Below are 23668 nucleotides of genomic sequence, written 5' to 3'. Positions count from 1 at the left end.
ACCGGAGCTGGCCCGGACTTCCGCCTCAAAGCCCGCCCCCCACCCCTGTCTGGGCGGGGACGGCGTCCGCCGTTTCCTGTGAGGCGTCCCGCTCGGTGGCCCTCGTGTGGACTCGCGTCTTTCCAGTCTCAGGAGCCCTTTGAAAACGGGTCACTGAGGCTTGCGTATCTTTACGTTGGGGTCCGAAGGACGGCCTCGACTGTGAACTCCAGAGCTGGTGGAAGCAGGTCCCGTTCGTACCTGTCGCCGGCCTTCTGCCTCACGGAAAGCACTGGCCTGCTGAAGTGCTTCCAGACACTGGCGAGGTAATGGGCCCCGCCCGCAGTGCTGGTCGCCACACTGGAACCAAAATGCCTTGTCTGTGAAGTATGGAGTTGGTGTCTTACACTGGCTCCCTCAGTGCCGCTGCCGATGTAGACGTGGTATCAGTACCAGGTGCGAGTACTTTAAGTGCCATTTTAAACATGGGCTCACGATCGAAAACGAGTTGAATTTTTTTTTGGTCGGTCGTGGGGCTTGAACTCAGGGCCTGTGCACTGTCCCTGAGCTCCTCAACTCAAGGCTACAGCCCTACCCCTTGAGTCACAGCATCACTTCCCCTGTTCTAATGGTTAACTGGAGATAAGTCTCACGGACTTTAGGCTGACTTTGAACAGCGATACTCAGATCTCTGCCTCCTGAGTAGCTAGGATTACAGGTGGGGGGCAAGGCTTGTGGACTGAATAAGCCAACTAATGCCCTTTGAGCTGTATTACCTGAGCTTAATATAGTATATCTTTTCTAGAATTTGGGGAATTTCTTTGACAACTGGCTAATCAGGCTGGCAGGAGCCATGTTTTCCAAGTTGCTCACCTGCCTACCTTCAGCCCATTTACTTAACTCCTGTAGGATTAGGGCAGGAAGAATCTTGCCGCAAAATCAGGAGAATGAGATGGAGAACCCAGTGTCACAAGCATTTACCTAAAAGGTCCCTAGTTTCAAATTACCACGGTAGAGTTTACCATAGTAATTCTAGTAGACCAAATATAGCAGTCTAGAAAAGTTGTATTTTTGCCAGACATTGGATTCAAATCCCACCACCAATTTGTAGTAGTTATATAACTGTTTAGATTGTCAAAAGCAGGGTGGATGGCACCAACCTACAGCTGCAGTTCTTTTCTACCCCTACGAGAAAAAAGGTTACTCTTCAGTGTCAAGGAGTTGCTATTTATAAGGAACAAAGTTGTGCAATGGAAGGCATTTTCTGTTAAGTCAGCTCAAAAAGCAACCCAAGTGGGATGTGGTGGCTCATGCTTGTAATCCTAGCTACTCAGGAGACTGAGATCTGAGGATCGACGGTTCAAAGCTAGCCGGGGCACAAAAGGACCTGAGACTATTTCCAATTAACCTTTAGAAAATGGTTAAGTGGGGTTTGGCACAAGAGTAGGGCAGTAGCCTTAAGTTGAAGAGCACAGGGACAGCGCCAGGCTGAGTTCAAGCCCTGTGACAACCTCCCCCCCCAAAGCAACCCAGCACAAAGCTGGGTCAATAGTGTTGTTGCACTTCCTCTCCACAGGGTGCAGTCCCTCCACTTCTAGTAGACCTGGGCTACCTCCAGGTGTGCTTCCTCTTCTATGCTACAAGGGGACTGAATTACTTAAAAGATGTTTTTCTGGCCAGGAGTTTGGCCTACTGGTAGAGTGCTTGCCTAGCATGCGCAGTAGACAGGGGCTTGATTCCTCGGCACCCAGACGTGGTGGGTGGCTCAAGTGGTAGAGCTCTAGCTCAGGCCCCATAACTAGCCAAAAAAAAAAAAAAAAAAAAAAGTTTCTTTGTTGCTAATACTGGGGTTTGAACTCAGGGCCTTAAGCTACTGCTCTACTGCTTGTCTCTCCCCTCTCCCCCATCACAGCTGGTGCTACACCACTTGCGCCATACCTCCAGTTTCAGCTTTTTGTTCACTAGAGATGTTTTTCTTGGATTTGTCTGTCCAAGATGGCTCTAAACTACATTCTTCTCATCTCAGTCTATGGAGTAGCTAGGATTATAGGAGTGAGCCAGCAGTGTCAAACTCTTTTTTTCTTTTTTGGTCGATTGGGGAGCTTGAACTTTAGGCCTGGATACTTTCCCTGAGCTCTTCAACTCAAGGCTGCCCCTCTACTACTTTGAGCTGCAGCACCACTTTCAGTTTTCTAGGAGATACCTGGAGATAAGAGTCCTCAGGGACTTTCCTGCCCAGGCAGCTTTGAACTTCAGTTCTCAAATCTGAGCCTCCTAAGTAGCTAGGATTACAGGTGTGAGTCACCAATGCCTGGCTCAGTGTCTAGCTTTTGATTCATTTCTTGAAGTTTTTCTAACCTAAGTTTTCCTACATAGGCAGAAACTTTTTCTCAAATACCAGAACCAGCAAACTAATCTGAATCCACTCCAAGAGGGAGCCAGCTGCCTACTTTTCCATTGCTAGAAACCCCTTATCACCCATCTCCCTTCAAGCTTTAGCGTGTACTCCTGTGCAACTCAAGGCTGGAGCGTGCCTGTGTTTTAGAAAGCTGTGTTAGATTGTAGACAGTGAGTGTGCAGCATCCCACCAGAGCACTCTTATCAAGAGAACAATACAGTATTACATTATTATTCTTCAGTTCTGAATACCTCCTATAGAGTTTAAATAAACATGTTTAATAAGACAACAAGGTGACCATATCATAAAGGATCCAAAATAATGACGTGTAAAAGAATGGTTCAAATAACTGAAGATATTTAATCTAGAGGATAAAAAGACTTGGGAAACACATGATAGCTATTGTTAACTACTTAAAAGGGTAGTCACAGGGAAGAATAACTAGGTTTCCTAACACCCATGAGTAAAATTAATAAAGGTATATTCTAACTTGATATAAAAGTTTTGTTTTATGAGACAGGGTCTCATTATATAGCTCAGGCTGGCCTTGAATTCATGATCCTCCTGCCTCAGCCTCCCAAATGCTGGGATTAAAGGCATGTACTATCATGCCCAGCTTTAAAGAAAGGTTTCAAAAACTCTTCTATAAGTGTTCAAGTATGGTCAATTGACCAGTGATTGGGAATATTTCATAAGCAGGAGCAAGTAAGAGCTAAGCCACTACTCTGTCGGTAGGGTGTTTGTGATATTCCTCAAAGTACTATAAGCAGCTTCAGTCCAATTAGTTACTGTCACCACTTTTGGGCCTGTGTGTTGGTTCCTCTGAAGAGGAAGCAGAGGAAGGCAGTAACACTGGATCCTGAAAAAGGAGCCTTCAAGCCGATACCTTTTCTGATTCTCCAAACACCCACTCACAAGTGGTCTCAAAAACACCCAGTACCTTTACTTAGCTTTACCCACTTCACAACATGCTCAATATGAGCAATTTGACTCCCAAGCCTAGGCCAGGCCTGAGTGTTTCTTGTGAGCCATCATTTTAGGTAAAGAAATCACTGAAGCAGGAGAGCCCCCCTACCCGCAGGAGGCTATGTAGTCTGTGGAAGGACAGGGACTTAAGGAGTCCTGGGGAGGTAGGCCTAAAACTCCAGGCCTGGCACCATCACTGTCCAGGAAGGGCCCAGTTCCTATGGCTCTGTGCATGGAGGCCATTTGTTCTTGGCAGACTTCATGTCAAGGGTCCTGTGTAGACTAAGACTAGGGATTGGGCAAAAAGCAATGGCTGGCTGGAGGGAAATTCAGCCCTTCCGCTGGAAAGGACGGTTGGAACATAGCACTGAAGTGGGTTTGGCTTTCAAGCTGTAAACGGTGGCCCAATGGGGAGGTGAGTCCACGGATAAAATGGATCCGAACCAGCCCTGACTGCCCCCCAGATACCAGCCATCCATAGGAGTCCAGGTTTGGGCTGAAACGTACCTGTGCAAAGAAATAAAAACGCGAAGAGAGGATTAGAGTGGTGTTTTAGTCTGATGCATAAACAAAAATAGATTGCATAAAACAAAAATCTGAGAGGGCCTTGATGAGGTGAGAGAGATAGGAATGAAAAACCAATGAGTGAAGTACGTCTATTATGCTCCAGGAACTGGCAAAGCTGTCCTCCTCCTTACTGATCTGCTCCTTTTCATCTCATATCATTGATAACAGGCCTGGAGTTGGGAGAAAATGAGAATGCAGGACAAAGAAGACGAGACAATTCTTACCTTATGAATAGCTTCAAGCTGCAGCCTGTCCAGGCAAAGCTGCGCATGCCCTTCTCCTTCCTGCATACGCAACATTGGCTCTCTACGGAGCAGATTGTGGAAGGAACCCTGAGAAACAGAAGCAGAAGAGAGAAAAAGGAAGCAGCTTCTTAGTTTTGCATCTTTGTCCTCAAACTCCTTAAAAATTACTACTATACAAGGACTAAAGATTTCTACCTTTTCTAATGTCACACCCATTCTCATAGCCTTAACTTACCAAATCTGTGTCCTGAAAAAGCAAGTAGTGATGGTTGATGGTTTCAGCATACGTTTTAGCTTTGGGAGGGTTGGGAGTCCCAGATGAAGCAGAAGCATAGTCTTGTTCTTCAGAACTGTCCTGATATGGGATCAGATCTGCTTTATATATAGGCTATAACGGAGATGTAAAGATTAGGGTTTATAATACTAAGAAAAGGAAAACACATAGAAAACTGGGAAAACATACAGGAAACTGGCTTTGGGTAGCAAAATCTTAATGAGTAAGACATCAAGACTCTGAATTTTTAGTTCAAGCTCCAGTACTAGCATAGAACAGCAACAACAAAAACCAGACTCAATGATGACATGGAACTAGGTTGCTCATGCCTGTAACCACAGTTACACAAGAGGTTGAGATCTGAGGATGGCTATTAGAAACCAGCCAGGGCAGGAAAGTCTGTGACTCTTTCTACCACAAGGTCACACTCCTGGCCTCATGAGACTCCTATCTCCAATGAACTACCAAAAAAACTGGAAGTGAAGCTAAGGCTCAAGTGGTAGAACATTAACCTTGAAAAGAAAAGCTCAGGGACAGTCCAAACACCAGTACCAATGCACATACACGCACACAAACGCGAGCACATACACACACCCACACCCACACACAGCTTCAATGGTAACATGCAGGGAAGATTACACAAAATTCTGTGCCAAAGTCAAGAGCTTATTCCTGTAGCTCTAGCTATTCAGGAGATTGCAATATGAGGATCAGGGTTCAAAGCCAGCATAAGCAGGAAAGAGTTCAGGACACTCCAAGAGCACAAAGCCTTGGGCACAAACCCCTGTCCTGGTACATTTACACACATACACACACACAACTCTATGCTGTCTTTCACAGAAGACTGGGGCCAGAAAACTGAGTACTAATCTGTATTCTACCAGGAATTTGCCAGGACATTGGATTAGGATTGAACAAATGGTAATGGCATTAGATCTAATGCCATTAGATACTCATATACTTACAAATCTTCTCTCTGCAGGTTTCTTGACATTTACTGGATTCGATGCCATATCAGGCAATATAGCTGCAATAAGCTCCCCAGATATGTCTCCAGCAGCTACTGTCCCAAGCCAGTCAGATCCTGAAAGACTCTTAAAAAAATAAAATAAAAAGATAATTTACATATTCATCTCTGTAAACTAATAATGAGTGCACTCTGAGGGTAAAAGGACACAAAAACGAGTGCTTGGTTGGACACCGCTGGATTATACCTATAATTCTAGCTACTCAAAATGCTGAGAACTGAGTACCTAGGTTTGAAGCCAGCCTAGAAAGAGAAATCCTTATGAGACACTGACCTCCAATTAGCCAAGTGATGGGGGTGGTTGGAACCAATAGTTCACGCCTATAACCCTAGCAACTCAAGAGGCTGAAATCTGATGGTGGTACCAAGCAAGCTTGGACAAGAATATCAGTGAGAGTCTTTTCTCCAATGAACTATTAAAAATCTAGAAAAGGAGATGTGGCTCAAGTGATATAGTGCTACCTCTGAGCAAAAATGCTCAGGGACAATGCCAGGCCTTGAGTTTAAACCTAAGGACTGACAGATAAAAACAGAACAAAAGAAAAAAGATTAAAAAAAAAAAAAAAACAGAAGTAGAGGTATGGCTCAAGAGACAGAATGCCAGCCATGAGCAAAAAGAGTTGTGTAAGGGGCTGGGAGTGTGGCCTAGTGGCAGAGTGCTTGCCTAGCATGTATGAAGCCCTGGGTTTAATTCCTTGGTACCACATACACAGAATTGGTGCTATGGCTCAAGTGGTAGAGTGTTAGCCTTGAGAAAGCTCAAGGACAATTCCCAGGTCCTGGGCTCAAGACCCAGGACTGGAAAAAAAAATAGAATAAAGAAAAAAGAAAGAAAAAAAGTTGCGTGAAGTAATGGAAGAGATGTCGCTGGATAAATGGAAATGCATTCATTAACTGACTTATGTAACTGGAACCCCTCTGTACATTGGTGGAGTGCTTGCCTAGCATGCATGAAGACCCAGGTTCAATTCCTCGGTACCACATTCATAGAAAAAGCTGGAGGTGGTGCTGTGGCTCAAGTGGTAGAGCTCTAGCCTTGAGAAAGCCCAAGAATGGTGCTCAGGCCCTGAGTTCAAAGCTAGAACTCCCAAAAGTTTCTTGTAATCACACTCGTGTGCTCAAACCACCAACCCCACCTGCTCCTGACTATCAATATAGCTAGAGTAAATGGCATTTCCCTGTGTAATGAAGATTGTGGAAGAGAGGCTCACCCAGACAGTGCCTTTTCGAGGAGCAGTGAAGTAGGCTTTGAAACCAAGGTAACCGGCATCAATATAATGAATTCCACAGAGTCCATATCTGTATGAAGATAGGAAATAAAATCTTATTTTCCAAGATTAAATGTTTCTTTCCCCCAAATTCTTCCAGAATTCGAGCCTCAGTGAACTTGTCAACCCTCCTCTTCCCACAATCTGGATGCTGCACCTCCCGACCCTAGGCCCCTTCCCCAGGACTGCCATCTCCATCTTGCCGTACGAGGCATAGCAGTTGTCCTGAGCCACAGTGACACCATTGTAGGGTAGCAGCCAGGACAGCTCTGTACTCAAGAAGCGCTTGATACAGTTTATTGGTTCATAAGGTCGTCGAAGATCCCAGAATTTGATTTTCCGGTCACTTCCCGCAGAGACTAGGAAATGACTGAAAAGATGCAAGATCAAATCAGAAGAATTTTCAAACAGCCTGTCCTATCTTCACCTTCCCTCTCCACATCTTATTTCATACCTGTTAGCTTTGCACCATTGAATTGTACGTACAGCCTCATCATGGGCTAAGAAACAGTGGAAGGGGTAGAGCTTTAAGGAGCCATCAGAAAGCTGTATCCTCTGCAGGGGTGAATTAGTGGGAAGATTCCAGAACACCACCATGCCTGGAACAGAGACAGAATATGTAGACATTAAAGGCAGGTTCTTGCTTTCTTTTCTTTCTCTGGGCTGAAATGCACAGATTATACATGCTAAACAAGAGCTCTAACACTGAGCTACAACTCCTAGCCTCCCATCTACATTTGTTTCCCCCTGAGTAGAAAAAACTCTAGAATACTAGTCTCAAGTAAAAGAGCTCATCAGTTTCAGTACCCAGGCCCCAAGTTTAAGCCCCAGCACTGGCAAAAAATAAAATAAAATTAAATTAAATAACTAAATAAAATAGCTATGTTCTATTTGGCTCTTACCATTATAGTATCCAGCAGCCAAGTGGTGGTGGGGCCTGGTAGGCATCCAGGCCAGGCTAAGGCACTGACCACACTCAGACGGGTCTGAAGCTTGCATAGACCCCACCTGAAGAGTTGCTACACACTGCACCTACAAAGACAGAAGAGCTGGGACTAGGGTTAGGAATCTTAATTTGGGGGAACAAAGGTTCAAGTCAGTGCTTAATCAAGAAGGGGGGGACAAGACAACTCAATGTAGAATTTGTAAGGCGAGGTTCTAAGAGTGGAGCCTCAGTTAAGGTAACAGGTTCCTCACCTTATAGATGGCAGGTCTCATTGAATCTGTAAGGGAAGAAGAGCAGTGGCTGATTGGTTTTGATCAGAGGCTTGAGCTCTTGCCAGGCCTTATTCTGAAGTTAAAAGTCCCATACTAGACAACTTTCCCATATCCTTTGAGAAAGCCTTTATCTCTCCACATTTCTCATTTATCTGTCCCCATCTCTATCTGTTATACTTGATATTGCCTCTTGTCCTGTCAGAATGGTTAATCCCTTGATTCTGCTCTCTTCATTATTTCTAGAATTATGCTCATTTGGTATTCTTCCTTTCTCCTGTATTACCCACCTGTGCTTTCCCTGCTGGATCATTTTCTTTTTCTTTTCTTTTTTTTTTTTTTTTTGCCGGTCCTGGGCTTGAGCTCAGGGCCTGAGCACTGTCCTTGGTCTTTCTCACGGCTAGAGCTCTACCACTTGAGCCACAGCACCACTTCTGGCTTTTTTTTTATGTATGTGGTACCAAGGAATCAAACCCGGGTCTTTGTGCATGCTAGGCAAGCACTTTAACCACTAGGCCAAAACTCCCGGCCCATGGATCATTTTCATATTCCCACATAATCCTGTCCTATATCTCCTTTACAAATAAGCATACCTAAAAAACATTTTTCCTCCATTAATCAACCCAGCTACCACTCTTGACTTATTTGTTCTCCTTTATAACCAAACTTCCTGGCGGAGGGAGTAGGAGGGGAGAATCATCATTCTTTACTTCTTTACTTCCTATTCCTTCTTTAATCCTCTCATCCACCAGACCATCATGTACAGAACTAGAACTACCTGGGGCTTATGCCCAGATGTTCTCTTCATTCTCAACAGTGTTAAAAACAAATACATCCAACACATAGAAGCTGCCTTTTCTTGACCTTTCCCTCATCTTGTTCACCTGAACTCTTTCTCCCTGTATTGACAATAGAGATTTTTTTGTCCATGTACATGCATAATGGTACAGGAAAAGGGTATGAGATATGAATTAGGGAGCCAGGTACTGGTGGCTCATGCATGTAATCCTAGCTACTCAGGAGGCTGAGATCTAAGGATCATGGTTTTAAGCCAGCCTGGACAGGAATGTTGGTGAGACTCATCTTCAATTAACCACTAGAAAACCAGAAATGGCCTGTAGCTCTAATGGTAATAGAGTGCTAGCCTTGAGCAAAAGAGCTCAGAGACAGCACCCAGACCTTGAGTTCAAGCCCCACACTGGACAAAAAAAAGAGAACTGAGGAACAACAATAGGACAGAGAGAGGAGTTCACTCTTGTTGGTTTTAGCCCATAGTAGCTCTTTATACAACCAATTAACCAGGACAGCAAGAAAGGCAAGGGGTTGACCAGGTAATAAATAAGGGTAATGGGGTGGGGGGAGGGAAATGGGGACCGAGACACAAGAAAGGGTATCAATATATATGAAGTAATGCACTGTCTATCTGGCAAATATAATGTAACCCTTCTATTAATTACAATAAAAAATAAAGAAATAAAGAATAAAGAAATAGTCTAATTTGTCTATTAAAAATAAATAATAAATATCTTGCACAGAACAAAAAAATAAAGGGTAATAAAACCTAAAGAGCTAAAAAAGTACACCTATAACTCTGCAAGTAAAAGATCCAACTCAAGAGCAAATAAATCATGTCACAATCTGGGTGTGGGTATAACTAAGGCTCTGTGTTACAGGAGCTTCAGAGAAAGCAAGCTTCACAACCATGACTGCAGTTCTGTTTACTTGCTCTGCTCCTCACCTAGAGACTGTTGAGCCAGCAGGGCTTCAGGATGCGGCAGACTGAACAGCAGCACTTTCCCATCTGAGCAGGCAAGAGCTAAGAGACCCAGCCGAGGCAGGTGAGGAGACTAGAGAGAGAGAGAAAGAGAGAGAGAAAGAGAGATGATGCCCATGGCTGAGGCTTGCTGCCTGTAGGTGCCTCTCAGAAAACTTGAGGTGCTAATCCCTGAAAACATGACATGGAGTTGCTGAGAAATCTCCATCCACCACAATCCAGCCTTCCTTCCTCCAATGTTGAGAACTCCCAGGGCCATCCCACAGTCACGGAAGTACCTTCCGAGAGGTTTCCGGAAGCTCCCATGCTCCACTGGGGCAGAACTTGAGGTCCCAGATACAGCCATTGTCACAAGCAATCCCATAGACAAAGTGAGCCCTATTGTCAGGACTGGAGAGAGAAAGCATGTGGGGACAGTGGGTAGGAAGAGCAGGCTAGGGCTACTGGAGATCGACTCTCCTTGTCTCAGCCCAATCCAAGCCTTCCCCCATCCTCTCTACCTCACCCACCTACCCTTGGCAGTGTTTCAGCCCCACCTCACCAGCTTTCTTGCTGCAATGTCCCAAGGCCCCAGAGCTGCAGCAGCCCAGGGCCTGAGTGAAGCCGGCTCAGTGGGTGTGTCTCATTCATGTCAGGGCTGGAGAAAAGGGCCACATACTGCGAGGCTGCTGATCCCTCTGGCACCGGGCACCAGTCCAGAGCCCAGAGTGGTCCTCCTGTGAAGAAGGATACATCCCAGCGCTCTGGATGTGCCGAGATCGAACTAAACCTAAAGAAAAGTCAAAGACATTAGTAAAAGGTTAGGACAGAATGGGAGCTCCACTAGAGCAGGTACCTGGCTTAGGCAAGAGCCTGAAAAAATTAAGAACAGTCTATAGGTGAGAGCAGTGTTCACCACCACTTGCACCTTCTTCCCTTTTGCCCTTTCCTTCCTTATGTCTTCTTAGCTGCAGCTCATCATCAAAAATAGAAGGCTTGGTAGGCGCTGCCAGTGGCTCACACCTGTACTCCTAGCTACTCAGGAGGCTGAAGTCTGTGAAACTCTTATCTCCAGTTAACTACCAAGAACTGGAAAGTGGCACTGTGGCTCAAGGGGCAGAGCGCTAGCCTTGAGCTGAAGAGCTCAGGGACAAGGCCCAGGCCAAGAGTTCAAGCCATACCAAAAAAAAAAAAAAAAAAGGCTTTTGCTAGGCACTGGTGGCTCATGCCTATAATTCTAGCTAATCAGGAGGCTGAGATCTGAAGATAGTGGTTCAATGCCATTCCAGGCAGGAAAGTCTGTGAAACTCTATCTCTGATTATACCAGAAGACCAGAAGTGGCGCTGTGGCTTAAAGTGGCAGAGTATCAGCCATGAACAAAAAGAACTCAAGGGGGTCGGGAGTTTGGCCTAGTGGTAAAGTGCTTGCCTAGCATGCACGAAGACCCAGCTTCAATTCCTCGGTTTCACGTACACTGAAAAAAAGCCGGAAGTGGTGCTGAGGCTCAAGTGGTAGAGCACTAGCCTTAAGAAAGTCCAAGGACAGTGTTCAGGCCCTGAGATCAAGCCCTCAGATGGGGGGGGAGGGGGGAGAAGGTAAAGGCTTTTAATTTAGAATTACTATACCACTCTCTCCAGGGCTGAGTATATTATCATATAAACTGGTCTGACCCTGAGTTCCCCTAGTTTCCCTAATCCTCCTGTTAGAGCTGAGCACTGCAAACCAGAAAGAGGTGATTAGCGTCAAGTGGGATGCCTGTCCTTAGAATCAATAAGTCCAGCAGCTGGGAAAGAACAGAGCTAATTTGATATCCCTTTCAACATTCGTTTTTCCTAATTTTGTTTCCTAGAATCAGGAAAAAAAAAAAAAGGCTTAGCTCTAATCTTCACCTGTTTATGCGATAGAGTGTGCCATCTTCAGGAAGTCCTTCACGTTGTACAGAAAACAATGGAGACTTCTCTTCCTGGGGCAGGTAAGGAGCTGCCTCACTGGGAGAAAGCATAGTGAATAGCCTAAGTTTGGAAGTTTCACCCATTCCAGGATGCCCACTATATATCTACAGTTCTATGTTGCTCTTCTGCCATCTAGCCTCAACTTCAGGGATAGGTTTCAACTTACAGCTCAGATAACAATTGCCACTTCCAGGCTACAGGGATCCATTCAGCAAACTCCCAGAATGAATGTTGCTGTTCTCGGCTGGGAAAGACAGAAGCATCAGTGAAGAAGTAGAGATTTTGTAGATGAACTATCTGTGGCCTATGCTGTCTTATACACCAGCATTTGACCAATGGAGCCAGTATAATTGAGAACCAGAACTTATCAAATTTCATATTAAGAACTGTTTAATTACTATCACAACATAAAACTCAAAAACTCATATTTGCTATGTAAGTGCTCTACCATTTGAACTATGTCCCAGCCTTTATTTCATTTTAAAGAGCCCTTGCCTTTGCAGCATGCATTTAGTGCTCCACCCAGGAGCGCTTTTCTTTATAGACTGTCCTGGCATTCCTATACTGCCCCTTCCCCTCCAGCCCCAAATTCTCACAGGTCTTTGGTGAGATGGAGGCACTTCCAAACAGGAGCCATGATGTAATTGGGTAAGCCATTGGGAGCCAAGCCTCGGTACTGTAACTTCTGCTTCTGAGGATTAAATTGGAAAAAATGTAAGGGAAAGAGCATTCTAGCCTAAAGAAAATCCCAAAAGACAGCTTTACCAATTTTTACTTTCTTTGGCATTATTTACCCTCCAACCAGTACCATTCAGCATCTTAAAAGATTTTTGCTTCAATCATAAGGATTCTTCATGTTTTGTTTCTCAGCTCCATTAAAGTTGTAAATTCTTCTATGAAGACTCTATTCATCCTCCCTTACCCCCACTACCTACCCCTCCCTCCCTCCCTCCCTCCCTCCCTCCCTCCCCCCCCCCTCTGTCTGTCTGTAATCTCATCCCACGTCCCAGGGCTTAAGGTGATATTTTTATCAAACTTATATCTTAGTAAATGTAATCTGGCTTATTAACTTTTCTGTAAGTTTTAGTCGCATACAATGCTGTGCTGAGCCACAGTAGAGTCTGAGGCAAAAGGAAAAAAATCCCTATCAGTAAGCACCCCCAAGGCGGCATGGTGGCACATGCCTGTAATCCTAGCTATTCAGGAGGCTGAGATCTGAGGACCAAGGTTCAAAGCCACCCCGGGCACTAAAGAACCTGAGACTCTTATCTCCAATTAACCCCTAGAAAACAGGAAGTGAGGACTGGATCCAGAGTAGAGTGGTAACCTTGAGCTAAAGAGCTCAGGGACAACGCCTAGGTCCAGAGGTAGGGCGGTAGCCTTGAGCTGAAGAGCTCTGGGACAGCTCCCAGGCTGAGTTCAAGCCCCATGGCCAAAAAAAGAAAAAAAAAAAAAAAAAAAGTAACGCCCCCACCAAAGCCAAGCACCAGTTGTTCACACCTGTAACCTTAGCTACTCAGCAGGTTGGAATCCAGGACAGTAGTTTGAAGCCAGTCTGCACAAAAAATTCAGCTAAGTCAAGCAAGCCTCAGGCAGAGTTCAAAGACCAGTGCCAGCAGAAGGTGAAGAAATAGCAAAAGTTCTATTTTTATTTAAAACCTTGATATTTTGGATGTTGTATTAAGGTACAATCATAAAGTAATGCGTTGGACTGAAACCCACTACCTAAATAAGATCTGAGGATCATGGTTCAAAGCCAGCCCAGGCACTAAAGACCCTGAGACTTATCTCCAATTAATCACTAGAAAACAGGAAGTAGGGCTGTGGCTCCAGGGGTAGGGCAGTAGCCTTGAGTTGAAGAGCTCAGGGACAGTGCCCAGGCCCAGAGTTCAAGCCCCATGACTCACAAAATTTTTTTTAAAAAAATCATCAACTATTTATCTATGTCTCAGAGTTATAGTGCTCCCTTTAATGTTATGGAGGCAAGTAAGGAACTGGCCCCATATACATAACTGTGTCTAAATATCTCCAGTCTGTGGCCCATAGGTAGCACAGGAGTGTCAGCTCCACCTATCTGAAAGCTAGCTCATCATGCTCCCTGCCATTTACTTTCCATGGTGCTACCACATAGCTATGAACTCCTAACCAGAGGCTTCCTTTCTTGTAAGTCCTATTCATTCTCACAGTCTCTTTCACTGGCCTCTACATCCACTTCCTTCCCTGCATGGTTCATCTCTTATCTGGCTCTCATTGGCAATGGTGGATTGCAAATCTCTTTTTCCTTCTTTCCCCATCCTTCACTTTTCCTTTCCTGTTTTCCTTTCTTTCTGTCACTACCAGAGTTTGAACTTAGGGCCATGAGCTTGCTTAGCCTACTTACTTAATTGCTGTTCTACCTCTTGAGCCACAATCTCAAGCTAAGCTTTATGCCGGTAGTTTTGCAGGCTGCACAGACTGGCTTTAAACCAGGATCCTCGGGATCTCAGACTCCTAAGTAGCTAGGATTACAGGTATCACCCACCAGCAGACAGACTGACCTATTTTCTTATTCAGAGCTTCAGTTGGGGATGATGAAAAGTTCTGGAAAAGGATAGTCCTGACAGCTGCACAACCTAACAAATACTCAAACTTTCATGCCAACAACCCTCAGATCACAGTCTCCTGTGAGTCACTAAGGCAAGGTGAATTTATACATTTTCAGTCATTATAATAGTAAGTTTTGTATTGTGCAGTTAATCATCTTTCCTCTATTTGCTCCTAGTGTCCTGGTCTACCACTGACTTCACTGAAACTTCAGGCAAAATTCTGTTCACAATTATGTTTCCTAGTACAGAATAATCAATTATTGGTTAATCTTGTTTACTATACCCTTTCCCTATAATCATCTTCTGTGATGAGTACACATTTTCCCTATAATTGCCCTAACATCTTGTATTTGAAGCTGTCCCTTTAAAAAGTTAAAAATGAAAACAAAACGGAGCCAAAGCTATGTTGGGGAATGGCGCTGATCCCCTAAAGCCCCCATTTTCCCATCTACTTTCTTGTCCATTCTCATTACCCCTGGTATGGGCCCTCGTGTAGTGCTTCGTGGTGCTGCAGGTTCAGGATCAGAAAAGCTCTCAGTTGGGCCCTCACTTTCTTCCTCTTCTTCAGCCTCAACCTTGAGGACAAAGCCTTCATTCTGCACAGCAGCATCCTCATCTCCACCTTGGCAGACTGCCTGCTGCCTGATCTTCTTCGGCTTGGTGGGGCTGCTCACCTTGAGACTCTTGGGAGAACAAGACACCGGAGTAGGAACAGCTGTGGAGAGCTCTTCAGCAGCCACTTCCTGAAGATACAGAAGTGCCCTGTGGGGTAGGAAGAATCAGCGCTATCCTCACAAACCTTTACCTGAGAGCCTATTTCCCCACATTTCACCGATTCCCATCTCACTGGATCCTCCCAGGAACCCTGTGAAGTAACAATTAAATTCCCCTTCCTCCTTAACACATGAAACATTAAATGTTGGCTTTGCCAAGTCAGATAACAGATAAGGAATCTGAAACTAGGTCTTTCAACTCCAAAGCCAAAGCACTTGTCACTCTACCATATTAAAGAACATAAAGGGCAAGGGAAATGAAAGGAAGGGCACATAAATACTGAGATATACTGGGTGGTAAAATAGCAATGAAGACCTGGGGGAAGTCTGCGAAAAATGTGATGGAGAGCCGGGTGTTGTAGTGCACTCCTGTAATCCCAGCACTCGGGAGGCTGAGGCTGGAGGATCGCGAGTTCCAGGCCAGCCTGGTCTATTACATAGCGAGACCCTGTCTCAAAACAAACAAAAACAAACAAAAAATGTGATGGAATATGAGGTGCAGAAAGAAGCCTCTTAGATACAAAAAGTTAGCAACACATACCATAAAAGTGGCTAAGGTGAGAGCTAAAGGAGTACCCACGACCCCACAACCAGACACCTCCCCGGCTTACCTGATACCTTGCAGCAGTCTTCCCATCTTTCCACATCTGCTCCACCCTCATCCCCTCACCTCCACCCCCTCCACCAGGCCATGCCCCACAATCCTTACACTTGGGCAGCCCTTCGGCGGGGTCGTTCCTCAGGAGAGGTAAAGTCCTCAGGGGGCCTCTTTGGATGTGGAGACTCTGGCTGCTCTAGACCTTTAGACAACTTCAGGAGTAGCAGGTCTCCCTTAGACTTTTGACTTCGTTTCTTAGGCACAGGGGCAGATAGAGGGTTGGACTGATCTAAGAGAGCAGGAACCAGAGGGGCTGATGGAGCTTTACGCTGTTGGGGCCTTCTGGGGCCTTTTGGTGTCCCACTACCTCTCTTCCGGGAAGACTGTGAAGCCCTAGGCTTTGAGATCTTTGATATCTCTGAAGAAAGATCTGTAGAGAAGAATATGGACTGTGAGATCAGATTGGAGCACAAACCTCTTTGGAATAGATTATACTACACCCAGGCTTATAAGATCCTGCAAACTCATACTGCTCTTTCATCTTAAGCTAAGAATGAGGAGCCAAGAGGAAAAATAATCAACAGAAGCCTAAAGGTACCTACCTTCATGTTCCAGTCTGGAAAGGCTTTCCTGGTCAGGAGGAAAAAGCCTTGTATCAGGAGAACCTTCAAATCCAGTCAAAGGAGTAGGCAGTGACATCTCTATGGAAGCCTCCACATTGGTTGCTTCTGAGGAGCCCTTGATATCAAGCTGGTTTAGCACGTCTTGTCCAGGAGCATCTACCACAGTCATGTTCCCCACGGGGCCGGCCTCCCCCAGGGCAACATAGCCGACCCCGCAGGTATCCATCAGCACCCCCCAAAATGGCTGTCCTGTATGAAGACATATCAATGTGAAAGGCAGAAAATATTTGTATAGGCTCAGATTTTTCTTTTTCTATCTTTTATTACCACCCAATCAGAAACCCAAGCTCTTCATTCATTCACTCATACTAACTACTCAGAACCTTCTATTTCAAGCACTGTTCTAATACCTGGTATAACTGCATAAGATAGACAAGGAAGGTACTTGCCATTAACAAATGCATATTCTAGTGAAGCAAACAAGAAATAAGTAAATAATAAGCTACCATCTATTAAATGATTACTATGTGCTAAACACAATACTAGGTTTTACACATATTATTTAACAGTCACACATTTTCTTGTGTGGATATTTCAATAAATGAACAATTATTTAACTCCTCTTCCTGAAAAAACAGTAAAGTGAGTCACATATATATCTCCCACCACCACCACTTCCTCCAAAAAGGAAGAGATAAATTACAGGCTAGGAAACACTAACAACTGATAAAAATAGACTATAAATAACAATTGCCAAGCGTGGTGTGGTGATACATGCTAGTCCCAGCTACTAGAAAAGATGGAAAATCACTAAACCCAGGAGTTAGGGGCCAGCTTTAGCACTATAGCAATGCCATTGTAATATGATATAATAAATATCAAGAATAGATACTTTAAAACTTAACTAGGGTGGGAGTTTGGCCCAGTAGTAAGAGTGCTTGCCTAGCATGCACTAAGACCCAGGTTCGATTCCTCGGTACCACATATATAGAAAAAGCTGGAAAGTGGTGCTGTGGCTCAAATGGTAGAGATCTAGCCTTGAGAAAGTCAGAGTTCAGGCCCCAGGACTGGCCAGAAAAAACAAAAAAAAAACAAAATAAAAACAAAAACTTCTCAAACTGGAAGATACCTAGAATTAATACTCATTTTTATAAATATTAATCAAGAAACAGGCTCAAGCCTGGTGCGATGGCTCACTCCTGTAATCCTAGCTACTCAAATGGCTGAAATCTAAGGATCAAGTTTTAAAGCCACCCCGAGCACAAAAGGACCTGAGACTCTTATTTTCATTTAACCTACAGAAAACAGGAAGTGGGGCTTGGCTCAAGGGTAGGGTGGTAGCCCTCAGTTGAAGAGCTCAAGGACAGCGGGACAGCACCAGGCCTAGTTCAGGGCCTATGACCCACACACACACAAAAAGAAACAGGCTCAAGAGTCATAGTACCCAGACACCAGTGGCTCACATTTGTAATCCTAGCTACTCAGAAGGCTGAGACCTAGAGGACCATAGTTCAAGGCCAGCAAAGCAGAAAAGTCCAAGAGAATGCATCTCTAAACAGCAAAAAGTCAGGATGGTGGAGTGGCTGAAGTTAAAAGAGTTCCAACTATGAACAAGAAAGCCAAGTGAGCACTAACTCTAAATTTAAGCTCTGGTACTAAAGGGGAAAAAAAGAGTAATGAAAGAAGTTCTCTGGAACCTAGATATCAATCTTATACTTGAAAGAATGGGAGAAGGTGGTGTCAGATAAGCTATGAAACAAAAACATCCTATTGAAGAGACTTTTGGCTGAGCTCCACAGTGTGCATCTGTGATCCTAGCTATGGATGAAGCAAAATGGCTAGTCTCAAGGGTGCATGTTTGTCATTCCGAGATACACAGGGAAGCTGACCTCAGTCCAGGTCAGCCCTGGCATCAGGCAAAACCTTGTCCCCAAAATAACCAAGACAAAAATGATAAGCACTTACCTAGCAAACATCAGGCCCTAAATTCAATCCCTATTACCAACAAAAACAAAAAGAAAAACCAGCCAGGCACTGGTGACTCCTGCCTGTAATCCCAACTACTCAGGAGGCTGAGATCTGGGAATTGTGGTTCAAAGCCAGCCTATATAGAAAAACCAGTAAGACTTTTTTTTTTTTTTTTTTGCCAGTCCTGGGCTTGAGCTCAGGGCCTGAGCACTGTCTTTGGACTTTCTCAAGGCTAGAGCTCTACCACTTGAGCCTCAGCACCACTTCTGGCTTTTTTTTTTCCCTCTATGTATGTGGTACGGAGGAATCAAACCCAGGTCTTCGTGCATGCTAGGCAAGCACTCTACCACTAGGCCAAACTCCCGGCTCCCCAATAAGACTCTTATCTCCAATAAACTACCACCCAAAACTCTGATAGAGCTCTGGCTCTAATTGCAGAGTGCTATATTTGAGTAAAAGCTCAGGGACAGTGTTTAGGCCCTAAGTTCAAGATCTAGGACTGGTACCCTCCCCCTGCCACACACACACACACACACAAAGAAAAAAAAAAGGAAAGAAAAGGAAAGGAGGAAGGAAGAAGTCTAATGGTTCACACTTGTAATCCTTGCTATTCAGGAGGCTGAAATCTGAGGATCTTGATTTGAAACCAGTCCAGGTAGGATAAAGTCCATGAGACTATCTCCAATGAAATAGCAAAAAGGTGAGTGGAAGTATGGCTAAAGTGGTACAGCATCAGCACTGAACAAAAAAGCTAAGGGTTAGCATTCAGGTTCTGAACTCAAACTACCCAAAACAACCCATAGAAAGGATCAAAAAGTCCAAGACTGGCCTGGGAGACTGATCTAATGGTAGAGTACTTGCCTAGCAGGCACGAAGACCCAAGTTTGATTCCTCAGTAGCACATACATAGAAAAAGCAACGCGGGGGTGGTGGCTCATGCCTATAATACTAGCTACTCAGAAGATGATATCTAAGGAACCCAGTTCAAAGCCAGCCCAGGCACTAAAGACCATGAGACTCTTATCACCAATTAATAACTAGAAAATGGGAAGTGGGGCTGTGGCTCCAGGGGTAGGGAGGTAGTCCTGAACAGAAGAGCTCAGGGACAACACCCAGACCCAGGAGTAGGATGGTAGCCTGGAGTTGCTCAGGGACAACACCCAGACCCAGGAGTAGGATGGTAGCCTGGAGTTGAAGAGCTTAGGGACAGCATCCAGGCCCAGAGTTCAAGTCTCATGACTCACCCAAAAAAAAAAAAAAAAAAAAGAGAATGAAAGAAAGGAAGGCAGACAGACAGACCAGAAATGGTGCTAAGGCTCAAGTGGTAGAGTGCTAGCCCCGAGAAAGCCCAAGAATAGTTCTCAAGCCCCAGGACTGAGGGAAAAAAAGCCAGGCTGGATGCAGTGACTCACACCTGTAATCCTATCTACTCAGGAGGCTGAGATCTGAGGATCAAAGTTCAAAGCCAGTTGGCACTAAAAGTCTGTGAGACTCTTATCTTCAATTAACCACCAGAAAACTGGAAGTAGCATTGTGGCTTAAGGGGTAGGGCGGTACCCTTGATCTGAAGAGCTCAGAAACAGCACCCAGACCCAGAGTTCAAGTTCCACAACCTACCAAAAAAAAAAAGGAAAAAAAAAAGCCGGAAGTGGTGCTATGGCCCAAGTAGTAGAGCTCTAGCCTTGAGAAAGCCCAAGGACAGTACTCAGGCCCCAGAACTGGCCAAAAAAAAAAAAAAAAAAAAATCCAAGACTCTAACTCAACTGGAGATATCTCAGCTGGATACATTGGCATACACTTGTCATGCCAACAACTCCAGTAAGTCTAAAATATGTGGATCTAGGACCTAGTCAAAGGCCATGTAGGCAGTGGTAAAGTGCCTACAAAACAAGCACAAAGCCATGTGGTTCAAGCCCTAGTACTGCCAAGAGAGAAAAGAGACCTTTTCCACATTTTTTTTTTTTGGTGGGTCATGGGGCTTGAATTCTGCCTGGGGGCTGTCCCTGAGCTCTTCAGCTCAAAGCTACCACCCTAACCCTGGGCCTGGGCACTGTCCCTAGGCACTTCAGCTCAAGACTATCACCCTATCCTAGAGCCAGGCCCCACTTTCCATTTTCTAGAGGTTAATTGGAGATAAGAGTCTCAGGTCCTTTAGTGGCACAAAAGATCCTCAGATCTCAGCCTCCAGAGTAGCTAGGATTACAGGTGTGAGCCACTATGCTCAGCCTTTTCCACATTTAAGAATGAACTAAATTGTCATGAATCTTTTCAAACTCAGATAATCAGATAGGGAACCTATGGACCAAAAAAGATTAGCGGACTGAAAACAATGACTACAATCTCAAAAGCCTGAGCAACCACAACTCTTCAAAAGCCCAGTTTTAGCTCAGAACAACCAGCGTGCCTGGGACAAAGGAGAAAAAGTTCAGAAAGGAACTTCCACGCTTATAAAGGCTGCCTCAGTGAGCCTGGCACAGGGCAGGATGGATCATGCCTGTAATCCTAGCTACTCAAGAGGCTGAGGTCTGGGATAGCAGTTCCAAGCCAGCACCAACACTAAAAAAATTGAAACTCATCTCCAATTAATCTCTAGAAAATGGGAAGTGGGGCTGTGGCTCAGGGGTATGGCAGAGGCTCCGGAAAACCAAATACAAAAAAAAAGGCCCTATTTTAAAAGAAACAACTGCAGAAATCAGTTTCTATTTGTTTTCTCTGAAGAAGCTACACTTTATAAACAAGTTTACAAACAGCTACAATAGCCAACACACTTAACTATAATACTAAAGAAACAATGTAACATGTACTACAGAGACTATACACATGATAGAGATGAGGAAAAATGAAGTCAAGCAATCTACCTACATTGTTCTTTGGTAAGTGAAAACCTGCTAAAACCAAACCACTCAATGAACAGTAGGCACAGAGGATCCAATATGAAACCTACTATTACATATACTATACAAAGAACAGAAACAAAGTATAAAGTGGGGGTGCTCACCCCTGTAATCCTAGCTACTCAAGGAGGCTGAGATCCAAGGAAAGCATTTGGAAGCCAGACAGGGCAGGAAAGTCCCTTGAAACTTATCTCCAATAAACCACCAGAAAACTGGAAGTGGAGCTGTAGTTCAAACTGGCAGAGTACTAGCCTTGAGCAGAAATGCTCAGGGACAGCACCCAGGCCCAGAGTTCAAGTCCCAAGACTGTCCCTTCCCCCCCTCAGCCCCCCCAAAAAAACTCCAGAAAAACTGGGAGGTGTGGGGAGGGTTGCAACACAAACTAGGCTGAAGGGAGCCACCAGACTCAATGCTTTCAAGAAACTCAATAAGGGGCCAGTCTCGGTGACTCACCCCTGTAATCCTAGCTACTCAGGAGGGTGAGACAAAGATCCTGGTTCAAAGCCTGCCTGGGCACTAAAGTCTGTGAGACTCTTTATCTTCAATTAACCACCAGAAAACTAGAAATGGGGCTGTGGCTCAAGGGGTAGGGCATTTGCCTTGAGAAGAGCTCAGGGACAGCGCCCAGGCTCAGAATCGGGCCCTATAACCCACAAAAAAAAAAAAAAAGAAAAAGAAAAAGAAAAAGGGGCTGGGAGTTTGGCCTAGTGGTAGAGTGCTTGCCTAGCATGCACAAAGACCCCGGTTCAATTCCTCAGTACCACATACATAGAAAAATGCCAGAAGTGGTGCTGAGGCGCAAGTGGTAGAGCTCTAGCCTTGAGAAAGTCCAAGGATAGTGGTGCTCAGGCCCTGAGCTCAAGCCCAGGACTGGCAAAAAAAAAGAAAAGAAAGAAAGAAAGAAAGCCAGCCAGCCAGCCAGCCAGCCAGCCAACATAGCTAGGCACAGTGGCTCACACTTATAATCCTAGCTATTCAGCAGGCTGAGATCAGAGGATCAAGGTTTGAAACTAGCAGCAGAAAGAGAACCCAGGAGATTCTTATCTTCAATTAACAAAAAAGTTGGAAGTAGAGCTGTGGCTCAAGTTCCAAAGCTAGCTTTGAGCAAAGATGATCAGGACAGTGCCTAGGATTTAAGTTCAAGCCCTAGGCGATGCACAAAATGAAAAAAGGAACAAGAGATCAAAGAGATAAGATAATGGCGAGTCAAAAAAAAAAAAAACTTAGGGAAAGAAACTAAAATCATATAAAGGATGAAGCCCGGTGCAAAGGATCACGCCTACAATCCTAGCTACTCAACAGGCTGAAGTCTGAGGATGGTGGTTCGAAGCCAGCCTAGCTAGGAAATCCAGGCCTACTCTTATCTCCAGTTAACTAACAAAAATAGCCATAAGCGGAGGTGTGATCCAAGAGATAGAGCACTAACTAGCCTCAGGGACTGCATTCATGCTCAGTACTCATGCCTTGTATCAGCACAAAGAAAAAAATAAGACAAAAACTGTAACCCATCATATCAGTCCATAGTTTAAAGTCCATTTAAACTTAAAAAAAAAAAAACAAAAACTAGAACGGCAAAAAGTGATGTTTGGCAAGACTTGTGTAACCACAGCGCCTCGGTTGAAGATGTCGGTTCACTGCCTACACTTCTCCAGCAAAAGCGAGTTACCTCGAGTGGACCGAAGTCACTACCACCATCTTCCCCAGGAGTCAGCCAACTTGCGCGGTATACAAGGAACTGACAGGGAAACATAACTGGCCCTTGGCTGCGCCAATGGGACTGCAGCGCGCGGGGCACAATCCCTGGGGTTAGAGCCATCTCAAGAAAGGGGCTGGGACACACCAGAAAGGACCGCCACCACTTCAGAGATCACCGCCTGCCCTCCCGGAAGCCTGGCCGTGGGGGCGGCTTTCCCCACTAGCCTGCCTGGGCGGCGAACCCCGACTTCCCTAAGACTGAGGGCCACTGTAGGTTAGCCGGGTCCAAGAGCGCAAAGACCACGGCGCTGAGGCTACAACACCGCGTGGAGGAAGTAGGCCAGACCCTCGGCTCGGAGATGGGGGACGCTCGGTGGCCACGGTGGGGAAGGAGGTGCGAACGTGATGGATTTCTGCGGGAGCGCAGAGTCCGGAGGGCGCACCGCCGCGCCCGGGGGGAAGAGCGAAGTCGGGAGTTGGTTCCCAAAGTCTCCGCGCGACTGCAAAAGAAGGGGAGGAGTAATCGCCAGCCCCCCGCACACCCCGCTGCGGTACACTTACCCGCGCCAAAGTCCTTCCGGAAGTCCAAGTTCGAAGATGGCGCCGCCTGTCTGGTCGCGGTTTTATGACGAAACCTTATATCGGCTCTTCCTTGCCCCGCCCCCGGCCAAGGAAGAGCCTGAGCTCGGTCGGGGAGTTCGTGCTCAGTGTTTTTTAGACTCTGTGTTCCATAATGCAGCGCGGCGGCTGTCTGAGCCCTTTGGCGCCCGCGAGTCTGGAGCGCGACGTCCTCGGCGTAGGGACGCTGCAAAGCCTTCTGGGAATTGCAGCGACTGGGGTACCCGCGCCTGCGCAGCCGCGCGAGGGCCCTCACACCCCTACGGGTC

The 23668-nt window shown here is 45.5% G+C and overlaps 1 protein-coding gene and 1 long non-coding RNA gene across 4 annotated transcripts; one reads left to right on the top strand and one right to left on the bottom strand.

Annotated features, from left to right (window-relative positions):
* The first annotated feature begins 1 nt into the window (after nt 1).
* LOC150060968 (uncharacterized) lies at nt 2-6272 on the top strand. Its single transcript, XR_016536283.1, has 2 exons — nt 2-435; nt 4079-6272. It is a non-coding gene; the product is annotated as an uncharacterized LOC150060968 (long non-coding RNA).
* On the bottom strand, nt 2650-23668 carry Gtf3c2 (general transcription factor IIIC subunit 2). Of its 3 annotated transcripts, none has more exons than XM_090337279.1 (20): nt 23343-23668; nt 16204-16473; nt 15713-16031; nt 15320-15451; nt 14704-14992; nt 12242-12336; nt 11812-11889; nt 11583-11681; nt 10255-10482; nt 9992-10103; nt 9678-9786; nt 7922-7947; nt 7627-7756; nt 7179-7323; nt 6933-7094; nt 6668-6755; nt 5395-5523; nt 4391-4543; nt 4135-4242; nt 2650-3850 (listed from the first exon to the last, which is right to left on the bottom strand). In XM_090337279.1, exons 2-20 carry the CDS (start codon nt 16448-16450, stop codon nt 3632-3634), a joined length of 2868 nt encoding a protein of 955 aa, XP_090193405.1. In that variant the 5' UTR covers nt 16451-16473; nt 23343-23668; the 3' UTR covers nt 2650-3631. The 3 variants fall into 3 exon arrangements, with proteins under 3 accessions (XP_090193405.1, XP_090193404.1, XP_090193403.1); XM_090337278.1 differs by having other exon boundaries at nt 14905-14992; nt 23343-23421; XM_090337277.1 differs by lacking the exon at nt 15320-15451 and having other exon boundaries at nt 2651-3850; nt 23343-23421.

This window comes from Megascapheus bottae, chromosome 7 (assembly GCF_031878675.1).
Source record: "Megascapheus bottae isolate mThoBot1 chromosome 7, mThoBot2.hap1, whole genome shotgun sequence".
NCBI classification, from domain to species: domain Eukaryota; kingdom Metazoa; phylum Chordata; class Mammalia; order Rodentia; family Geomyidae; genus Megascapheus; species Megascapheus bottae.
This window is presented reverse-complemented; position numbering and strand designations above follow the sequence as displayed.